This window comes from Ursus americanus, chromosome 4 (assembly GCF_024610735.1).
Source record: "Ursus americanus isolate L20-20 chromosome 4, mUrsAme1.1.p, whole genome shotgun sequence".
Taxonomy (NCBI): domain Eukaryota; kingdom Metazoa; phylum Chordata; class Mammalia; order Carnivora; family Ursidae; genus Ursus; species Ursus americanus.
The window spans coordinates 9,829,235-9,852,199 of record NC_142130.1 but is presented as its reverse complement, the minus strand read 5'-3'; the positions used below and the strand labels follow the sequence as shown (position 1 = coordinate 9,852,199).

General features: G+C 42.9%; 1 protein-coding gene across 8 annotated transcripts in view; it reads left to right on the top strand.

The window, feature by feature from the left end:
* TNIK (TRAF2 and NCK interacting kinase) overlaps positions 1 to 22,965 on the top strand; it is a 373,645-nt gene that overhangs the window by 326,537 nt on the left and 24,143 nt on the right. For 5 of the 8 annotated variants that reach the window (XM_087861395.1, XM_087861392.1, XM_087861391.1 and 2 more), the window contains 5 exons: positions 3,211 to 3,374; positions 5,381 to 5,478; positions 6,330 to 6,353; positions 11,958 to 12,142; positions 20,355 to 20,484. In XM_087861395.1, coding sequence (XP_087717521.1) covers positions 3,211 to 3,374; positions 5,381 to 5,478; positions 6,330 to 6,353; positions 11,958 to 12,142; positions 20,355 to 20,484 — 601 coding nt within the window. The remainder of the gene's footprint in view (positions 1 to 3,210; positions 3,375 to 5,380; positions 5,479 to 6,329; positions 6,354 to 11,957; positions 12,143 to 20,354; positions 20,485 to 22,965) is intronic. The other 3 variants (XM_087861390.1, XM_087861396.1, XM_087861393.1) reach the window with 1 other exon arrangement.

Genomic DNA, 22,965 nt, shown 5'->3' with positions numbered 1-22,965 from the left:
TGCCCGGGGCCATCTGCGTGCTCCGCCGGGCCTTACAGGCACTGCTGCCTAAGCCGTCCGTCCCTTCTGATGAGCTGCTCTTCCGGGTAACCCGGCACACGCGTGGTGCTCCTCCCTACTCCACCGGGGTGATGTCCTCCCTACACGGCGAGCCCCAGGAAAACCCCGGCCCCTGTGTCCTTGCTCAGGTGCTTCCCCCAGACTTCCTGCTCCCCCCTCCAAGACCCAGTCAAGTCCTGTCTCCATCTTGACACCACCTCGACCACTCTGGGCCACGTTCCTTGTTGCCCAAATACTAACAATACTTACAGGTTCCTTCCCACACAACATAGAGATTTGCCTTACCCACTGTGATCTCCACTGCACATGTCCCATCTCTAGAATTCTCTTGCACCTTGCACCTGTGACCTGTGCTCACCTCCATCCCTCCTACTGGTCCCATGAGGCCCACAACGTAGGTGCTTCATAGAAAGGTGTGGGTTAAACGATCAGAGGAGTGCCGTGTTCAAGCAAACAGCTGGATCCCGCTCGCACACCACAGCCGCCAGAGGAAAAAATGTAGAGCTCACAGCCACCCCTCTCTTCATGGCTGTTTCTGTTGATACAAAGAACACTACATTACCATTCTACAGAATGAAAGCAGCTACCAAGAAGCCGAAGCCCCTCACCTTCAATCCGCAATACAGTTGGTTAGCAATAGAATTTTTAGAAAAAAATATTTTTGGACTTTATTAATTATATAGAACTAATTCCTGACCACCACTGTTTAATAAAAGAGGGACCATGGGAAATAATTCATTATTTGGGACTAAAGGAGATAAGAGTGTTTCTTTAAGGAGAAATCGAAAGGTAGGCTATTGCACGGGTATTATGTCCTTATCGTGTTAGGTCTTCTCCAAACCAGGGCGGTTTCCAGTATGGATCCAAATCTGTTTAAACCGGTTAATGCTCGCAGTTTTCACAAAACTAATTACTACGCAAAGGAGTTCTGTGAAAATATTGAGAATTTTAAACCTTTTCCTTAAGCTTGCTAATCACTCTGCTGCAGTTGATTGTAGTGCTGGGTTGACTCGGCAGCTCCTTCGCCGTAAAAACTTAAAAGATAAATATTGTCACGAATTATACATTTATACAATCTGAATTAATAAGTTATGAGGACATATTTATTTTTACACGTTTTCCAGGGCCACCAGCCATGTCTTCCAATAACCCAATATTTAAAAATGTTTGTAACTTGATCAGATGTTTTTGGCAGCTGCCTCACCAAAAAGCAAGGTTCTTGTGTTATCGAAACGAAATTTTTGGTCTAGTTGCTGCTATAATGGTGCCATTCTGTGGGCAGATTTTTGGTACACTAGAATGCTAATGTCTCAAGGGAAGAAGCCATATTATTTTCATTTTTATACGTGAAACACGGGAGACCCAACACAGTTCAGAGTGCACTTGACATTCTCGAAATGAGCGGAGCCAGATGAAAGCATAAAATTACATTTTCACAGGACTTCCTGCCTTAAAATCATAGTCTCCGATCACACGATGGTGACTGTTAGCAAAGATGTGCGGCTCTGTTTGGAGAACGGAAGGCATCGGAAACGCAGAGGGGTCTCTGGGGCAGGCGGCTGGCAGAAGATTTGAGCTCCGAGTTTCAGGTCTCACCGAATTACCCGTTTAGGCCCAGCATTGTGCAAGTGTGAAGGAAAAATGAAAAGGCTGATGAGTTATAAATTAAAAAGGAAGAGCTTTCTGGAAACTTGGAGGAGGCTGCTTCTTTTTATAACAAAATCATAAAAGCCTCAGCAGTTGTTTCCCGCCGCTGTCCTAGTACGGTTTCCACGAGCACGGGAAGTGGCCCGGGTGGTCCCGTTCCGCGCTCCCGTGCTGCCCCGGGCGCCCGGCGGGCAGAGCGTGAATGAGGTTGGCTGCGCGTGCCTGGCTATGCTGGCGGATGACAAGGGCTGTGTCGTGCTCATTCCTGTATCTCAAACGCCTGACCCAGTGCTCGGTATGACCAACTGAGGGAGCAACTAAATACCGCTCTTTGGGGCCAGTTAAGCTATGAAAGTGAATAATACAGCAAGGTCTTACTGCAAGTGGGGACCACTAGCATTTGCTCTTGAATTAGCGCTTAATAGCAATTCTTTTAAAACACACCTCCCTTGGATAAGAGCCAAAGTATATAAAGACTTCCTGAAAGAAGTTTAAAAATGCAAATATACCACTAACTACATAAGCGAAGAACTTGATTAAACAATTCACAGAAGAAGAATTATAAATGGTAAATAAATGTGAATAAAAATTATTCTCCCTCAATAGTAATGTTTTAAAACAGCATTAAAACGAGATACTTTTTTTTTTTTTTTTTTTACAAATTAGCAAACTGCTCATAATAAGGCGTGGTTAAGAATTCCATAAGATGGACCATTTCATACCCTTCAGTGAAAACTGGTAACACCATTACACACTCACGTACAAACATATGCAACACACACATCCCAGTTCATGTCCTTCCACCCAAGAATTCCTGGTCCAGGAAGGAGATATGACTGGGTATTTGTATGCCTACAGAGATACCTATTTCAGTGCAATGTGTCAGGCCAACGTATTGGAAGTACCTTAATATCCACCCGTAGGGGAACCGTTAAGCTAATTCACCCACGTGCTGACGATTTCGCAGCCATTATTGTTTTGTAAGCGTAAGTACCCGCTCGCAGTGCAGTGTGAGGGAAAAGCAAGCTGCAAAACCGAACCTACAGCATGCTTCCATGTATACCAAAGAAAAAAGTCTGGAAGGACTATGCCAAATAGTAAAATATAGTTGGATTTCTCTTGGGTCAGAGATGGCATGTGCTGCTTTCTTTTTTTTTTTCTTTTAATATTTTTCAAGGTTTTTGTTTTTTGTTTTTTTGGGTTTTTTTTACAATGAACAGGGGAATAAGGGTTTAAAAGAAAGCCTCCTTTGAAGAGCACCATTTCAGAGCTAATACTTTAGTGTGATGACCCAGGAACTGGGTCAAGAGGTCATCCCATCAGCAGTATCAGGCTGGGAGCTCCACAGAGAACAACATGACTGTCATTCCCGTTGACCCTTTCCGAGCAGGGTGACACAAGGTCTCCGGTTGCTCCTTGGTCCCGGGGGCAGAACGGGACTATGCTTCTGTTGGGAATGGCAAGGTGTGGAAGGGGTAGTCACTGTGCTCTGCCTTCCTTCAGCAACCCTGACCTGCGGAGAACTGAGCCCATCTTGGAGAGCCCCTTGCAGAGGACCAGCAGTGGCAGTTCCTCCAGCTCCAGCACCCCTAGCTCCCAGCCCAGCTCCCAAGGAGGGTCTCAGCCTGGATCGCAAGCAGGGTCCAGTGAACGGACCAGAGTTCGAGGTAAGCTTTCCCCTGCCTTTCCCTGATGACACTGCCTGGGGCGGAGAGCTGTGGGCATGGACTCAGCTTCGTTCCGGATTTCTGTGACCCCTGCCCCTGGCGTGGCCACCACTGTGCAGTGCTGAAGTCCTCGAACTGCCGGTGGCCTCAGTCCTCCGATGAGAGAACCACCATCCTCAGTTTCACGTGCGACATCAGAGTTTGGACTAAATCTTTTCTCATTGCACGTGACATTGTTTTCCAAGAAGATCATAGATCATTGGTCTTATTTGTAAAGATAATCACTTGTGAGTCCCCTAAATTGCCATTTCCATTTGTTGCCTGTTTTGAGTTTCATGTACCCCCAAGTATCCTCCTTTCCCGTTACACCAATCGTCCCTTTGTGGTATTCTGAATATTGTTCATAATACTAAGGATCTCTCAAAGTGGAATTCGGTAAAGACTAACGTGGAATATGTATGCACTTTAAAGAAGAAGTAAACTCTTGGACTTAAAAAGTATATTTGACTCTTTGGGTTATTCCTACTAAAGAGGAATAAAATATGAGCCTTTCTGACCTTTCAAGTCTTTCATCACCATGCAGTTCTCATTAATGAAGAAGCTTGTGAAAAACAGCATCATGTCCAGCTAATTACACATGACAACACACTGTTTCTTTCCCTTTTTCTGAACAACCTCCTTCGGAAGATAATTTTGCTTCCAAGTAATAAGGACTAAAACTTTTTAAAACGCAATTTGACAAATATTAACAAATTACTCTGCCTGAGAAAAAACCACCAATCCTCTGTTTTTTTCTTAGCTTCTTCATTAGACACAACCAGGGTTGGCCACCTACTATCTTTTTAACGTTTTAAGTAAGTAAAATCGCTGTATGTCCGTTTTGAAAAGGTTGAAACCCGGCGTGCGATGCTCATGTCTCTGGACTGGGGTGTGGCTGCTGCCATATGCATTCTTCATATGGCCCAGCCCATAGCCATGTGTATTTTTGTTGCTTTAAGCCAAATATAAATTTACTTAATTTAGAAAACTGCCATTGGCTTATCTTTTTTTCTATTCATAAGCAACTTGATATCCTTACAGCAAGAAAAAAAAGAAAAGTGGAGTTATGCATATCATTTTAATTCTTTGATCTGTTTTGGGTTTAATTCTTACCTTCTGTGCTTTGGCCCCTAGGTCCTCTGGGTTAAGAACACTGTTGTATCCCTAGTGTGTTTCTTCCCAGGAAAGACCGCTTTAAAACAAAAGAATCTCTCCTATACCAGATTGATTTTCTCTACCTATAAGTAAATCAGAGAGATGCTCTTCACTCTGGAGCTGTTGGGGAGCCCTCCCCCATTCCTGCTCCGTCCCTCTGTCCTGGGGCTCTTCCTCTGTCACCGATACTCTCCTTCTTGTCCCCACCTCATCCCTTCTTCCTTAAAGAACCCGGACAACGCCCGCCTCCCATTTAAAAGCCATTCCATCAGTAAAATAGGTTTCTGTGCCATCAAAATAACCTGTCCTGATGGGTAAGTGGTAAAAGAAGAACATTAGCACAGAAGCTGGTTTGGGGTAATAACCAAGAATAGGACCTGGATAAGCCAGACCGAATCCCAGCTCTGCCCGTAACTTCTGCATGACCTTAGGCTAGTATGCCATCTCTCAAAGTCTGCGTTGAACTATAAAATGGGAAAAGAGTGCTACACATTGGGTTGGAGCAAGAACCCGATGAGACAGTTGACGTAGACGGCATTTAGCATTAAGTGGGACGCACGTTTAGCACTCAGTAAATGGTGGTGGTGGTGGTGCTTGCTAGTTTTTCTTATTATGAATAGTGACTTCCAGGTCACAAGCCTAAATGCGTTTGCCTGAACGTGAACAGTCTTTTCACAGATGTGTTTGAGGATTTGCCTCAGTGAATGATGTATCCCTGAATAATCAAGGGTGACTCACCACAGAACTGCAGGACTTGAGTCAACACTTTGTGATGGTCACTATTTTTTCTTGGCCCCTGTTTTTCTATCTAGCCAACAGTAAGTCGGAAGGATCTCCTGTGCTCCCCCACGAGCCTTCCAAGGTGAAGCCAGAAGAATCCAGGGACATTACCCGACCTAGTCGACCAGCTGTGAGTGCTCTTGAACTCTCTTAAGTTACCAGAGAGGCTGTGGGGTAAAGTAGTCGGGGATACACTCATGACTATGAAATAAAATTTACTTAGGAAGAAGAATGGATGCTAGAAGCATCCAGAAGGGAGTCATACCTGATTAGGAAAGAAGTGAACAGATCTTGGATTGCTTTTCTGCCTTTAGGCATTTTGCTGATCATTAGCGCTACTTTCGAGAATTAAAAAGGGGGAGAAGGAACTCCCATCATTACGTAATTTCTACTCAGCAGCCTTGGCAAAAAGATACGGAGCTACAGTTAAGGAGATGTGGGTACTTCCTGTGGGTTTCTGTTGTCTGCTCCGCCCTCTCCCCAGATTATTTGCCATATGAATTAATGTAATTTTTGCTGTTCTTCATGCCTTCAGGACTATATATTTCTGAACCAAAATGTTCTAACCATGGTTTGACAAGGGGCCTGACAACTTGAAATCTAGCTTCCTTGCCAAGACAGGACAGACCCCAAATAGCTTTAGCAAAAGAAATAGGAGCACAGAGGCTGACATTTGAAAGTTGGAAGTTAATTTGGGATGACTTACTATCCACTTACTTTCTTTAAAATTTTGGAGAATCTTTTCAATGAAATGAATGTGAGGACTTTTTGGTTTACTCTGGTTTGTCCGTATTAAAGTCAGGAGGCAGAGTGAGAACAATCCTGAAGGGGATTTGCCCCAATCAGGACTGAGGTTCTCTCTGCTCTTTTGCATTTATCAGTTGTGTACTAACAATTCCCATTTTGTGTCTAACCTGCTGCCTTTCTTCTGGCTTTTCCCCCTCCTGTGGATTCTTCTGGATTGGGGTCCTCCTATCTCAGAGCTATAAGAAAGCGATAGATGAGGTTAGTATTACCTTTTCTCGGTCATGCTGTCACAAGATGTAAATATAATGCTTATTTCCTGATGTTGACATTCAGAGAGGCGGCCTGTTGGATCACGGCTTTAAAGTTCAGTGCTCTGGAATGGTCTGCTGGAAGGCAAGCCCCTTCAACTACAGCCAGCCTGAGGCCCTCAGACACTCGTGCGAAACTCCAGAGACCTTCCTTCTAAGCCAAAATGTCACTTTTCCAATGCCACAGTCCGGCTAAAGATAAGCAGTCGTGCTTTGTTATTGGCAGTTTTTCCTTCCAGTGTCTTCCAATAGCAAAGCCTAGCTCTTCACGGTACGCACCAGCTTTGGAGGGGATGGCAGTGTTACTAACAAAGGGGAGAGACATCATTCAAAAGCACTCCCAATATATAGTGTGTGATTTGTGAGCAAGGGTTTTGTTAGGTTAATTCCGTGGGACGTTAACTACAGCATCAGCTGCAACAGCAGCTTTCGTTAATGAATCCTGGCAAGTTAAGTGACTTTATTTCCTTATCTGTGGAGACATTTTTCCATTAGAAAAATATATGGCTTTGTCAATCTTGGGTAGCTGGCTAAGAAGGATGACTGCCTTACTGCTGTTTGTCAGACCTGCATGAACACAGCATAGTAAATGTGTGTCGTCGTTGTTGTTGTAAGAGAGAGGCCTTGCCAAGATCCTAGCTGCATGGAATCTAGAGAGTACTCTTACGGCTTTCCGGCTGTAGCTCTGCTGAGCACCATTTCTGTGAAATGCTAGGGAAAAAGCACGGGCTTTGGAGTCAACAAACTCAAATTCTAGCTCCCCCAATAAGATACTGGCCAGGACCAGGCTCATAACCGCTCTGGGCCAGTTTCTTCGTGGTTACGATGGGGATAAAGACGCCTGCTCTGCCTCGATCACAAGGTTGATTAGGATCACTCAAGATCACGTGTGCGAGAGCCTTGTATGAAGCGTAAAGCCAAGAGGTTCTCCTCACGCTTGGGTTTGGGCCCGCGACATGGAGCCATTTTGGCAGGCGGCAGAAGCGGGTTTCTATGCATCTGATCTTTACCAAAGAGCCTGACTTTTTCAGAATGAGGACACCTGACCATTCAGCGTGATATAGAATGTTATTTCTTAGGTAATGATTGCTGCTCATAAAAAAATGAGACTGCACGTTGACAGTGTGTGGACGGCGTTTATAGAAAGGAAACCGAGGAGGTTCCTCATTGCTCTGGGCCACAGCCTGGCCTGTCCCCTCCTGATAGTCAAAAGGACAGCAACTATCACAACCTGTATCAATTTTCTCCCAAATCGTTGAAGAAAGAGAACGATATTCTGGTGCCATGGCTGCCAGTAAAATGGCGGCGGGTGTGCACGCAACTCAAGGGAAGTCTCGTGAGCACAGAATTAGCTTGAAGGTGGCTGTCATGAGGGAAATGGATTTCATCTGGTTAACCCAGGATATTTTAGGCTTCTAAAAATTGCTTTATTTATTTTGCTTTACTCTCGTACACTGGAGAGAGATCACGGGGGCAACGGAAGTACAAGTAATTGAGGGGATGTTAGCTGTCCACTGAAATCTCTGGAACCATGTGTGGTTGGAAAAAGCCCTCCAGTTGATTCTGATACCCCTCCCTACCCTTGAATGTCACTGATCTAAACCACTCAAAAACAGGATTACTCGGTTGTACCTGACTCCGTAGTTCTCAAACCGAGACGATTCCTCTTGTCCTTTTTCCTCCTCTCCCCATCCCCCTTAGGAGATATTTGGCAAAGTCCGGGGGCAGTTTTGGTTGTCACAACTTGGAGGTGGAGGCAGTGCCTACTGGTGTCTCGTGGGCAGAGCAGAGAGACGCTGCTATAAACACCCTTCCATGCACAGGGGAGCAACCCATAGTAGAGAGCGTTCTGGCCGCAAATGGCAATAGTGCCACCATTGGGAAACCTTGAATTAGATAAACCTTTCTCCCATCTTCATTCGTAGGTTCTGATATGGCTTCCTTCTCTAGTGACTGATTGGCCATTTAGATAACCCAGGATTGAAATGAAAAGGCTTGCTTGTTATTGTTAATCTAATGGTTTGATTTTCCATGAACATCGATCGGAGGGGGTGTCCATTAATTTGGCCTTCCCTTCTAATGGAATATAAGATTGTGCAATATAGTCTGTGATTAACATAATCATTGAAAATAAATATCCTTTTTACTTGAGTAGATTAAACATAGGACAGGAAGATTAGATACATAAGCAAACGCTGGCTTTGGCAGTATTTTTTTGTTCCTATGGAAGAATCTGAAAAATTCCAGAGCACATCCACAGATTGGATAGAACTTGAACAATAGCTAGTGGTCTAAAACCTTTTTTCTCACATGAGGATACTGAGGTTAAGTAACTTCCCCAATGTCATTTCTTAGGATTTCCTAAAAAGGAAATAAATTCTTTTTATACATAAAGAAAAGACCAGCCTAAAGATTCTTAACTGTTATTCTAATAGTTAAAATAAATCGAACTAAAATCAAAATAAACTACGTTGTTTCTAAAAAGAGACCTAAAAAAGCACCTTTTTAGGTAAAGTATGCATAATCGTCAGATTAAAGAAAAGTTTTTTTAATGAAAAAAATATATATCAAATTAATTTTAAAAAGTGTTATAACAAAGAAGCCTCCGGGTGAGAGCTTCCTATCTTCACATTGACTGCATAGTCAAAAAATCTTACCATTTTGCTGTATTTCTTTTTTAGTTATACTATGCATTTCTCAAATATTTTCAGGCTAAATAGCACTTTTTTTTCTTTTTTAATACTTTTTAGCTCCAGGCTTGAGACAGCCAAGCAATAAATTACCACAAAAACTCATTATATGGAGAAAATTGGTATTGTCAGAAAAGAAAATGTATGAAAATGGATCTGAACCCAGTGGTGTCAGTTTTAGATTGTGTCTATTTTCTAGAACTTTGCTGTTGTAAATTCTTACAGAGTGGGTGGGTAAGGAACGGAACCGCAGCTAAGCGTGTAGACCGCTGGCAACGAGAGATTAATTTTCTTTGGCTGGCGTATTACCTTGGAGTTACTCATTATTGTTACGTTGGGACTCTCATCTGTGCCTCACCGTCCGAGCTGTGACCAAGTAAACTTACAAGGAATTTGCAGTTACTTTCAGTGTTTCAAGGAAGATAGCTTTTTAATACTGTAGAAACAAACCATATTCGAATTACAAGTGAAATTATAAAACAGGTCAGAACTTTAAACTTTTCCTAAATACAGTGTTTAGAAAAAATTAGCTCATTTTCACGAATGAGAGTTCCTTGAAATCAATGGGCTTTGAACCGGCTAAATATTGCTAGAGTTTTGATTTCTTTCAAATCTCGTTTGTCTTGTTTTGAAATGTCAGAGATAAGGAAAATTTTCCCCTCAGGGAAAACGTATTATAAATTTAAACAAATCACAGCTAATATTACTATATTTTACTCAGAATTATTGACATTAGAAATAAATTATTTTAAACCATATTCTCTCTTTAAATTATAATAAAATGCATTTTTTAATGATAAGTAACATTTTAAATGCTTTACATTCTTTGGTGTGATTGAACATCCTCCTAACATATAGAAGACAAAATACAAAATAAATTTATCTGTTACTGCTTTACTGGGTTGGATGATTATAATATCCTTTTCTATTCATAGCTTTAACAAATTCCTAAACTGTATTTCCCACTCTGCCCGAGTATTGCATCCCCTTCACTGTCTTCTCAGTCTGATAAAGATAAACATTGGCAATGTCCAGAGGAAATAAGGAGTATAAAGCTGAAATCTGAATATTGCCTCTTCCTAATTTTGGGCCATTGCCAGAGAAACAAGAAATAAATTTGCATAAAATTCTCTCTATGTGGTAATTTTCTTCTTTAACAGTATACATTATGTTTTAAAGTATACATTATGTTTTAAACACCTTTAATACAATTCAATTTTGATTTTCACAGATGGGGTAAATATATCCACTGAGATTGAGGCCATGTGTGTATGCATGTGTGTAAAAAGCCCAGCAAGCATGGTTGGGTGGAAAATGCACAATTTGAATTTTAAAAGCTTTCCTTTCCAAGTGCTTCAGGTGACTTCAGAACAAATGTAAAAGCCATGATTGTGTTCCTTTGATTTTATGATGAAATTAGAAGAAATGGCTCCTCCACTTACTGCCTTGAACTTCCTAAATTTCTAGACCAAATGAAACACCTGAAACGTTTCCTCCCCTCGTCTTAACCAACATAGTAATGCCTGACATAGGGGGGATGGTAAGGAAACATGATGATTTGTGATCTTCCCCAAATAAAATTACATTTATAATTTAACCGTACACATTCATCACGGAGTTTCTTCTAACCGATTAGGCCAGTTTAGGAGATGCCATTTAGACCATCTGCATTGCTCTAATCTGACATTCAGGTGAATTGGACAAATACATTTCTGAATTGAAATAAAGAGAGAATATGGCCATAAGAAAACTGTGGGATTTAGTATCTTTCAATGAGTTTCTTTCTCCCTAATGCCCTGTCTCTCACTGAATGCTCTGATTCCCACCTGGGTCACTAATGTAGGGAGAAATGGTAAGACTGATGTCCAATTGCTTTTTCCTCATTTGCATGCCATGTGCCACGGGCAGTGTAACCCATGCAAATTAGAGCGTCCACGCTTCCGCAGGACTGCTGCCGTCTGCATTGCTCTGAAAGCATGTGAAGTCAAAGGTAGTCAGAGATCCAGCACACTGCCTGCAATGTGCCTCGTGACTAGATACCACGCCATCACCTCCATAAGGCTCAAGACTGCATCATACTCATGGAAGCCTGAAAAACAATCTCTTCCTCTTTGGCGTTTGCACATTCATTTCAGTATTCCTCACGAGGGTTTCTGCCAGGTGACTGTAGTTTTAAACAAAAGAAAATGAAACACCTATCGTTCTGGAAGAGAATTCCTTTTTTTGGGCGGGGGGGTTGTTCCTCTTGATTAACTCAGCTCTGGGGCTCTAAGTTTCAGTGGCACTGGGTTTTGGGGTGGGCTGTTATTTGATTCGGTGCCTCTGCTCTCCAGGGAGTGATGACACACCAAATGAGTCATTGTAGTAGCTGGAACCGTGGGAATTACTCTGTTCCGTGACTGATGCTAGATTTTGGTACAGTAGCAATCCAAGAGGGGAAAGGCCACGACCATGGCTTGGGCAGGAGTCCTAAAATCCTGGGGAACAGTTGCTCAGCCCATGTGTCTTCCCCTTCACTCTGAGGGTGACCAACTTCACCTTCCCAAAATAAAATGAGAACCCGACGTTTGTATATATGTGTACACACACCGCACATACACATATATACGCATGTATATTCAGAACTGAACCGTCTCAGTCGAGCCATTGGTTTTCAACAAAGTTTAAATTTATTCCATCTTTCTTTTCTAGTTTCTCTGCGCTACAAACACCGTTTTCTTCGCTCCATGCAGCCACTATGTTTGTAACAGTTCTATCTAGAGCTTTCTTTTCTTGTTGCTTAAGCTGGAGCACTGACTTGCTGAGAGATGTGACTTTGGTCCCCTCTACGATTCATACATGCCGAACGAACTTTTCTTTTGTAGGATCTGACGGCATTAGCCAAAGAATTACGAGAACTCCGAATCGAAGAAACAAACCGCCCTCTGAAGAAGGTGACTGATTACTCCTCCTCCAGTGAGGAGTCGGAAAGTAGTGATGAAGAGGAGGAGGATGGAGAGAGTGAGACCCACGACGGGACGGTGGCTGTCAGTGACATACCCAGACTGATGTAAGAGGGCTGCTTTTCACATGTCGGCCGGGGCGGGCGAGGTCTCCAAAATGAAAGGACAAGAAATGTGAATTAAATAGAGGATCATTTATGGGTCTCTGGCAGGATCAACCGACTTTGGGGGTTTGAGTTTTTATCAGAGCATAGTCCTATAGTTACCTCTCTCCACGGACACCGTCGCCTGGAATACACAGCGATGTTCCTACTGTGTTTGCTTTATCCAGGTGCTCTTGTGGGATTGACTCTCCCTCTGGTGACATTTGAGTGGTTCTTGTCATCTCCAGGGAAAATGATATTGACAACCAGACTGTTGTCACTTGCCTGTGCCCCTAGAACTGCAAGACCAGAATTTTGGACAATGATATTTAGGAGTTAAAATTAACAACAGGAGACATATTCCATCATTCCCCCCCACCCCCCACCAGTACATAAGGAGGAATGCACGTAGCGTGGGTTAGCATCCCAGCGAAAGATTCCGGATTCAGACCATCCTGCAGAGAACCTTCTGAGTGTTTCACCTAAATATATCCTAGTTATCATTTTCTTCTTCTTCACTGTCTCTCTTATGTGATCTTCTTCTCTGTGGCCTGTGACTTGCCCCCCACCCCCGCCATGTTCTGTGCATTTCTTTGCAGTCTCTTTTTGGCTATTTATATTTGCATTTATGCCTACCTGCATTTCCCTTATTATTTACTTATGTGATAGCCTTTACTCCTTTTCTTCGTTTCGTGAGGGGGACGCTCACTCTTTATGTTCCCGTTGGACAGGGTCCTATGAGAGAATTCCTCTGCCTTATTGCTTCTCCTGTTTAAACAACAGATTCAGACAGTCACACTCACATCCATTTCTTGCTTCCTCCCCCAAATAAACACAAGGTGCTGTTGCTCTGATTTGCTATAAATGTGACCGAGTGAGACACTGACGATTCCAACTTTGCGCTTCGTTCACCTCCATTTCTTTGGCTCGGCTGCTAGTATTGGTCATCACACTACTCTCACTCCCCATAGAGAAGATGCCGTATCAGGTCACAGATTACGGTCCTGTCCAGCAGAGATTGGAGAGAGAGGGCTGGCCAGTCTGCAGGGAATGTCATTCATTGATTAACAGTCATTATACACAAGCAATTCTGAGAGGCAGATCTAATTATCGTAGCTGAAAACTTATACTTGTTGTTCTGCTCTTGATTACACAGTTATTGACAACCATAAGTATGCTAAAATATGACATTTGAAACAAATTGCATTAAATTGCTTTTTTAACAGCAAATAAAATTGTTCTAGCGGCAAAATCACTAATCCAAAACATTTCTGCAAAATATGCTGGTCCTTTCAGTTTTTATCTTGACTCAGCATTGGTTCATTTTTCTTTTTTTTTTTTTTTAAAGATTTTATTTATTTATTTAACAGAGATAGAGACAGCCAGTGAGAGAGGGAACACAAGCAGGGGGAGCGGGAGAGGAAGAAGCAGGCTCATAGTGGAGGAGCCTGATGTGGGGCTCGATCCCACAACGCCGGGATCACGCCCTGAGCCAAAGGCAGACGCCCAACCGCTGTGCCACCCAGGCGCCCCATGGTTCATTTTTCTAACAGATGTTTTGAATTCCCTGTAAGCACTGAGCCTCCAACTACCAGGACGAGGGGTGGATTATGAACTTAAAATATTGATAAAACTTCCACTCTGTTCCACACCACACTGAGGGCTTTGAGACATTCAGCAAGGGCACACACACACATTCTGCCTTCGAAAAATGTATATTCTAGTTGGAGAGAAACAAGATGATACGTGGAAACTTCTGACTAATCTAAAATATTTGGAAGAATGACCAAAGACATCCTTGGAAGAGATGTTCAATCAGTTTTGCAAGGCTGTTGACGGTGTTGACCCTGCTACCGGTAAGGGCACATCCACTGCTTCCCTCACTACAGAAGTACCCTCCTGTCCCTTTGGAAATCATCTGCTTACAGCCCAGCCTGCACAGAGGGCGCCGGTACCTTCCTCTGTGTGGCCCCTGGATCTGGAGCATATTCCCGCAGTTTCGTGTAGTGCCGAATCGGGATATTTATTACACGTTGTCTCCCTCTCTGGGCTCTGAGATCCCTGAGGGTGAGGACTGTGTCTCATTCATCTCTCTACTCCTTTTTTTTTTCCTAATAATAATTTTTTATTATGCTATGATAGTCACCATACAGTATATCCTTAGTTTTTGATGCAATGTTCCATGATTCATTAGTTGCGTATAACACCCAGTGCACCATGCAATACGTGCCTTCCTTAATACCCGTCACCAGCCTATCCCAATCCCCCACCCCTCTCCCCTCTGAAGCCCTCAGTTTGTTTGCCAGAGTCCATAGTCTCTCATGGTTCATTCCCCCTTCTGTTTACCTCCCCTTTCTTCTTCCCTTCCTTCTCCTACCGATCTTCCTGCTATTTCTTATGTTCCATAGATGAGTGAAACCATATGATAATTGTCTTTCTCTGCTTGACTTATTTCACTTAGCATAATCTCCTCCAGTCCCGTCCATGTTGCTGCAAATGTTGGGTAATCGTTCTTTCTGATGGCTGAGTAATATTCCATTGTATATATGGACCACATCTTCTTAATCCCTACTCTTAACACCTTGCGTGGTGTCTGGAATAGAGGTGGTCTTCAGTGACTTTGATTTATATTTAATTGCACTGAACTGAAATTGGCAAGTCCTGGCTTCCTGGAGTTTATAGCCCAATCCAGAAGAAAGACACGTTCACAAGTAACTGTCATCAAGATAGAGGGAACGTGGGGCAATATTAGAATCTCAGGCGAGGGGAAATGGAAGTAAAGGCACAGAAGGATGACTTGGGTAGGAATGTCGGGTGTATGGGGGTGGGAGGGGGGTGGTCTGGACCAGTGAAACCAGACCAAGAAGTGTGTGCTTTATCATGCGGCCGTTGGGAACCGTGGAAGGCCCCCTGGGCTGGGAAGTGACATGATCAGTGCTATGTTTGAGAGAAATCATTTCGGCAAGATGATTTGTAAAAAGAACAGGCTAGACACTGGTAAAGCAATTCAGAGGATCTATTACTGTCATCCAGAAATAATGAATGGGCTATCATTGAATGCATATAATGGAGGCAAAAGTTGACATGGCTCTTAAACAACTGGTAAATTTTGGACAGATTAAAATGATCATCCACTAAAGAACATTTAAAATAGTTAATGATATAGGAGATATACTTAGAGACAAGTCAGGATACAAGTGTGTGGGTGTGTGTATGTGTGTTTATTCCCGTTTGGTAAATATGTGCATTTTTGTGAGTATAAAATATATGCAGTCTGTTCTGCCATAGCATGATAGCTGTATACTAAGAAATTTCACAGTATTAAAAAAATTCATTATAAAACAATTGTTTCTTTTGGAATAGGGTATTTCAGAGTTAGAAGACATATACATTCTTATCATTTTCATTTTCTATTGTTAAGATAAGCCTTTACATTCTGTGCTACATATTTTTAGAGAGAGAGAGATACATATACAGCAACCTAGTTTGCTGCCGTGAAATGTATACAAAAAGAGCTTCTCGGAAACGGAGCCCAGCCGTTCAGACCAACAGCTGTAGGTCCTAATGCTCAAAACAACTTACTTTATGGACAGTGCTGGTTTCGTATTTACAGTATAAGGTAGGACCTGTGAGAGTGTACGTAAGTGAGATTATTCCCCTAACTAACCAACAGCACTATTTCCCAATGCCTCATGCATAGAAAAGTAATGGGTGGAGGGAAATAGACTAGAATTACCAAAGTGATTACCTCTTGATTATACGGCTACGAGTGGTTTTATTTTATGTAGATCCCCAATTTTATGATGAGCATTTACTATTTTTATAATCAGGAAAAAAACAAAAGCTTTCTAGAACAGGAGGAAGGGAAGGAAAAGTGCTAAGTTGATTGCATCAGATCAAGCAAGCCCAAGAAGATCCTCTTGTATCAGCGTCTTCCCCCAAGTGTCTGCGCCTGCTTCAGAGCAGTACACGGGAGGCCCAGTCGTAACCGGTACGACCATCCCCTGCTAGCATAGCCCTTGAGTTCTGTACAGTCTTATAAAATGCAGTCTGCACAATGAAAGCCATTTATCGTGTGTCCTCTTCATTCCGTTAGCACTGGAAAGCCGTGGTTCTGACCCTGTTGCCCCCCCAGGCTGTTGTAGTGCTCCCCTTCCTTGCCTGCGGTCCTCTCTGCCCTCCTGTCCATTTTTCCGGTTCTGGTCTTACTAGTGTTGCGGAAGCGTGGCTCTGGTCATGCGGTACCCTAGTACCCTACAAGCCTCTTCATCCCTGGGGCTCGCGATCGCCTCACGCTCCGGCCAAACTGACCGATCGGTTCTTGCAAATAAACGCCTTGTACTTGTCCAGTGTTGCACCTGTTCTTGCAGTGACCTCTTCGTCTGTTTTGCACTCCCACTTTCATCCTGCCGTGCATTTGAGTGTTCATGTCATGTTCTTATGCACTTTGGATGCCAAGAGAGAATCTTAAGCAGGCTCCATGCCCAGTGCAGAGCCCAGTGTGAGGCTTGATCTCGCGACCCGAGCCGAAATCAAGTCAGACACTTAACGACTGAGCCACCCCGGCACCCCTACCCAGTGCCAAACCAAGGGCCGTCCGTATAGCAGGTGTTCAATAAATGTGTACTGAATTGAATTAAATCAGTACTTACAGGAACACTTCGACACATCCTGTGAGTGGAAATTATTGTTCTACACCTGTGGCCTCATCACAGTAAATTTCCTATAGTTTTCCTTCTAATCAGTGGAAGTGTTTTGTTTTGTTTTGTTATAGTCTTTATAGGAATTTGGACAACTAATTGTTCCCATCCAGACTCTGTCTTGGAAATAATTTTTAGAACAAAGGATTACTTTAACTATAAAATGTTTTAGTGGTTTGGGCCTGAGTGGTTTTTTTTTAATCATTGCCTTTTTTCATTCTTTTATTATTAATAAACTTTATTTTTTAGGACAGTTTTAAATTCACAAAAAAATTGAGCAGATAGTACAAAGTCCCCCTGTTACTCCTCCTACCCCCTGCACTCAGTTATCCCTATTATAAGCACTATAATTAGTATGTACATATGTTACAATTAATCAACCAAAATTGATATATTTTAATAGTTTATTCAGATTTCCTTAGTTTTTACCTAAAATCCATTTTTATGTATCAGGATCCCATCCAGGATCCCATGTTACATTTAGTTGTTTAGTTACTCCTGTTGGCTGTGACAGGTTCTCAGACCCCCTTTGTTTTTAGTGAACTTGGCGGTTTTGAGGAGTACTAATTAGGAATACCATAGAAATTCCACTCTGCTGGGATTTGTCTGAAGTTCTCGTCATGATTCGCCTCAGGCTGTGGATTTGGAGGAGAAAGATCACAGAGGTCACATGTCATTTTTATCACTTCATATCAAGGGTGTGTACTATAAATGTGACTTAGGACGATTGGCGTTGACCTTGATATCTGGCTGAGGTAATGCTTGCCAGGTTTCTCTGCTGTAATGTAATTTCTCCCCCTTTCCACACTGTAGTCTTTGGAGGGAAGCCAGCGTGCACCGCCTGCGCTTATGGAGTGAGGAGTTACGTCCCTTTAGGATGCAGTGTCTACATAATATATTTGAAATTATTCGGCAGAGATTTATCTCCTCTCTGTTTATTAATTTATTCAGTCATTTATTTATATCAATATAGACTCATGGATATTTATTTTGTACTTTGGATTATGGTCCGATACTTCGGTTTGCTGCTTAAATTGTTCCACTGTCAACCACTGGATGCTCTTTCAGTTGGCTTCTTTTTTTTTTTTTAAGATTTTATTTATTTATTTATTTGACAGAGAGAGACAGACAGCGAGAGAGGGAACACAAGCAGGGGGAGTGGGAGAGGAAGAAGCAGGCTCCCAGCGGAGCAGGGAGCCCGATGCGGGGCTCTATCCCACGACGCTGGGATCACGCCCTCAGCCGAAGGCAGACTCTTAACCGACTGAGCCACCCAGGCGCCCCTCAGTTGGCTTCTATACCGCTGTGGCTGACATGAAGCACTTCCTTACCTTCTGACACTATAAGGTGCTCCAGGCTTACCTTGTGTATTTCTTGTTCTAGTCCTGGAATCAGCCATTGCTCCTGGGAGCCTTGATTCCTTTTATTAAAGAATGATATCAGAACCAAGATACGGGCACTGGGGGTGCTCATTGCTACTGGTGTATCATTTCTTTTAGGCCCTCTAGCTGACAGAGCAAGAAAATATATATGTGTGTATTGACCCATTATGTACACATATCTATAAATGTTTCTACATATAGCCATCTGTATTACATTAAATAAAAGTTTATCCTGATATCTCCAACTCTGATTCATTAACACATGGATCATTCTTGCCGCCTCCCCTTCCTTACATGGAAATTCCCACACCAGGAGTGGGAAACCAGGCTCTCACCGTCTGCCAACATTCGCTTAGTAGTTCACTTCCGGTGCACATGGATAGAAGTATCAGAATGCTTAACCTGTCTGCCAGTGGGCAACAACTTTAGCAGTTGGAGTACAGTGCTTACAAGCAGTTCCTTTTATCTTTAGTCTTATGGGACTCCATTTATTTCCAGAAATACTTAGGTCAACCTTTTCCCCATCCCCCACTCAGTGAGATTTTTTAAATATGTTTGTAATGCAATTAGATTCTCTTTTCACAGTCGGCCTTCTTTCCTGGGATCCCCCAACCTGCTAAATGATTTATTTTTATTAACATACATCAGAGTTCACTGCCCATACTATAAAGTTCAGTGACATAGCTGAACGAATGTTTTACTTATCCTGTAATAACAGTTACAAGAAAATTATTTTGGCATAGCCCATATATAAAAGTGATCCAATGCCAAAGTTACTTTTTAAATTTTAAAAAGACAAAACTCAATATTAGTTATTGAGGACACTTTAAACATGGTAATAATAATTCTCATAGCTGATTGCTCATCAGTTCATAAAAGAGCTATCTTTTGGCAATAAACTTGAGTGAAATGTTTGTTAGTTATTAAACAAAGTCTTTGTTGACTTATAAAACATTTACTGGATGTCACCTACCTGCCAGGCACAGCGGTTGGCCCTGAAGATACCAACAGTACTGAGCTCTGGACTGTGTATTGAGTGCATGGTTAGAGATGTGCAGAGGCTAATGTGGAAGCGGAGTGGAGAGCCACCTATACCATCCCAGTGGGGCTGGGGTGGGGTTTGGGAGTGCCTGAACTGCAGTTTAAAGGAGGAGTTACCCAAAGGGAAGGAGAGAATGTAAAAGAACCATTCAGGAAGAGAAGATAGACTAAAGTTGCCCAAGGGTTTTGGTAGCATGGTGCATGTAGGAAACTACTAGAACTCACATGTTGTTCGAGTTAAAAATGGAAGGTAGGTTTTGTTGAAACCACAGGCTAGAGAAATAGGCAAGGACCAGATAAAGGAAGGCTTGTAAGCCACAGGTTTATCCTCTGGTTAATTGGGAGCTCCTGAAGGTCGAAAGCAGAAGAGTGCCATGGTCAGGGGAGCAGAGAAGGATGGAGTAGAAGGGTCAGTAATAGTAGACAGACAAAGTATCAAAGAGCAGTCATTGAACTTGAGAGCTAAGAATTGACTTAAGGAGTTTCCTTGAGATGCTAGAAGTCAAGTATAAGGAGCAACAGTTTGAAGAGTGAACCTTAGTATTTGAAGGAAGATACCATGCCTTTTAAAAAGAATTCTGGGAGCTCCTGGCTGGCTCATTTGGAAGAACATGGGACTCCTGATCTCAGGGTTGTGAGTTCAAGCCCCACATTGGGCGTAGAGATTACTTAAATAAATAAATAAACTTCAAAAAAAATTTAAAAATTAAAAAAAAAGAATTCTGTAAAGAGGTGATTTGGAACATACAGAAGTCTGTAGGAATTTTCCATAATCAAAAGCTATTATTGGTAACACCATGTGCAAAGTGCAGGTCAGGGTGCCTGCTGGTGGAAGGAGTAGGGAGGGCTTGGAAACCCTGTGGAGCCTGGCGGCCTCTGACACGGCCGGCGGCAGTCTGGTCCTTGGACAGTCGGAAGCTTGCTTGCTAGGGCTGCTGCATGGAGAGCAGGCGGGGAGAGGGTGCTACAGATGTGGGACACCCATTCAGGACACCAAGAAACAGGCATTCCCTAAACATACATTGCTGTTAATATTGTCCCTTCCCATCTCAGACCAACAGGAGCCCCCGGGAGCACCGAGCAGTACAATGTGGGAATGGTCGGCACGCATGGGCTGGAGGCCTCTCACGCGGACACTTTCAGCAGCAGTATTTCAAGAGAAGGAACCCTGATGATAAGAGAGGTAAGTTGGTATAAAAACTGTGCAGAGGAAGTGCATTTCTTGAGTGGTTTCGACATTAGAGCTTTCCCGGAGAATGCTTACGGCATGTAGTTTAAGCCTTGTGAATGGGGGCCGGGGGGCAGGGGGAACCTGTGCTTCTCAATGGCTGAGTGATTTTAATTGGCCACCGCCTCCCTTTCCTGCATCCTTCTAAGCTTCTGCAGTGTGACTTAATTACATTAGTCCAAATTCTTCAGTAGGAGCTATGCAAATCGGAATATAGAATTTGAGCTTGAGGATGTAAAACTGGCAAACCCAGATGTTTCCTACAGCAGGAAAACAGAAATGAATGGGCTCGCTCAGCAGCATCCGAGCCCTTGGTATGTGTCCTCCCCACAATGGCTTTATCCTTGTGGATTTTATGGAGAAAATGCTTAGAAGTTCCAAGAAAGGGTGATTTCATCTTAGCTAATTAAGTCCACATTAAAAAGGCTATTAAGCTATTTTGATGAAAGAACAAAGAAAAATGCAGATCTCCTTGAAAATGTACCTTGGCAGTTTGTATGATTTTGTTTTTTTAAACTCGAAGCACGTCATGTCATTTGAGGTCCCACAGGCAGGACTTCCTCTCGGCGTCCATGCCAACCGGCAGGGCCTTGACAAATCAGAATCTGTCTTCTCTTCTTTCTCACTTCCTCGTCGTCATGCAAGCTTGACACCAAATCTTTGCCTGGAAGGAAAGTAATGGCTGGTAATGTTGGGCAAACATGACTTGATGTCCCCTGGGCCCGTGTTATCATCTGTAAAATTTCATAAATAATAGTAGCTGACTCTCATGGGATGACTGGGGGGCCAGTGAGTTAATACATGGAAGCGTTCCGTAAACGCACACACAGGCGACCCCCGCACAGCACGAGCGTGAACTGTGTAGACCACTCACGTGCGTTGTTTTTCAATATGGTCTAATACTGTAACGGTGTTTTCTTGTCCTTATGGTTTTCTTAATAACATTTTCTTTAGCTGACTTTATTATAAAAACACATACATATATATATTTAATACGTGTACAGAATATGCATTAATCAACTGGGGTGGTATTGGTAAGGCCTCCGGTCAACAGTGGAAGTTAAGCTTTTGGGAAGTCAAAAGTTCTGTTTGGATTTTCAAGTGCCCCGGGGCTCAGTGCCCCTAGCCCCCATGTTGTTCAAGGGTCAACTCTACTTTATTTTATCTCGCTGTCACCACAGAATCGAGTTCTTCTTTTACTCATTATCACTCCCCACTCTTGCCTCTGAAACAATGTGTATCATCTGTCATTCTTCAGCCAGGAGAGTTTGGGAAACCATAATAGCAGGCTTTGCTCCCCAGGAAAGAAAGGAACTGAGATTTTGAGATGAATAAGGCCTTTGAAATAATAATTGGCAGTAGGGCTGTCACTGGAAGAATAGTTCACACAGCAACTTGCTAGAATTTCATTATATGGCCTTGCCGAATCTTTGAAGTAGACTTTAAAGAGTCCTCTCATGTAAGCCTGAAATAGGAAATGGACTTGGCTGCAGTCGATGGCCTAGCGCTGGTGTGTAAATCTCCCGGCGTGGAGAGTGGATAATTCCAATGCAAGTATTAAAGGCTGCCGTCACTATAACTTGCTACTTGGAAAACTTGAGGGAAAATGTTCTGGAGTGAGTTACTCTCTGACTCCAAATAAAAGGACTCTGATTTCTAATGCAGTTTAAAATTTGCTTGAGTCTTTATGACAGAGTCAGTACCTTGAAGAAGATTATCAGGAGGCACATTTTCAGTTCAGTCGCCAGACATATCCAGACGGTTCCATGTTATTTAAAGCACTCCAGTATTTTATGACCACAGCCAATCACTTTGAAAATAGCACTCACCAGGGTCTTATATGAATTTGATCTATTGAGGGCCCAAAATCTTTCTGTCTCTCAGTTTCTAAAATTCCACTTTTCCCAAAGGTGGGCTTTTAAAATAACAAACCTTGAGTTGGAATCCATTAAAGGAGCAGGTATTAAAAAGTTGAATGCAAATAAAAGTATGTCCCTGACAAAACAGTAAGAAAAGAAAAGAAAAACTCATAACAGAACTTAGCTTATAGGGTGTTATCATTCAGTTCCCCAAGATGGACATCAAGGAGAACTCAGTCATGTCAGCACTCGTACTCAAGTAGACAGGATGGTTCCAGAGGCTGCTGGCTCTACTACCCACAGTCTTGCCAAGATGCACAAATTTACGCACACCTGGGCCCTGTGGTTGTCTCTCTCCCTATCCAATGGCCCTATAGGACCTTTCCCTACTCTAGTTCTAGAACTCACCACACCAGCTGTCATCTCCCGCTTCCATCCATTTGCCAGAAGAGCTCTTCTCCCTTCCCCACTGCCCCTGCTGCCCACTCGTCACCCAGCAGGTTCCCTGGGTCTGGCTCAGCCTTCCCTTTCTCCTTGAAGCCTCTCTTGGGACCCCATGGGCCTCTGTGCATAGCAT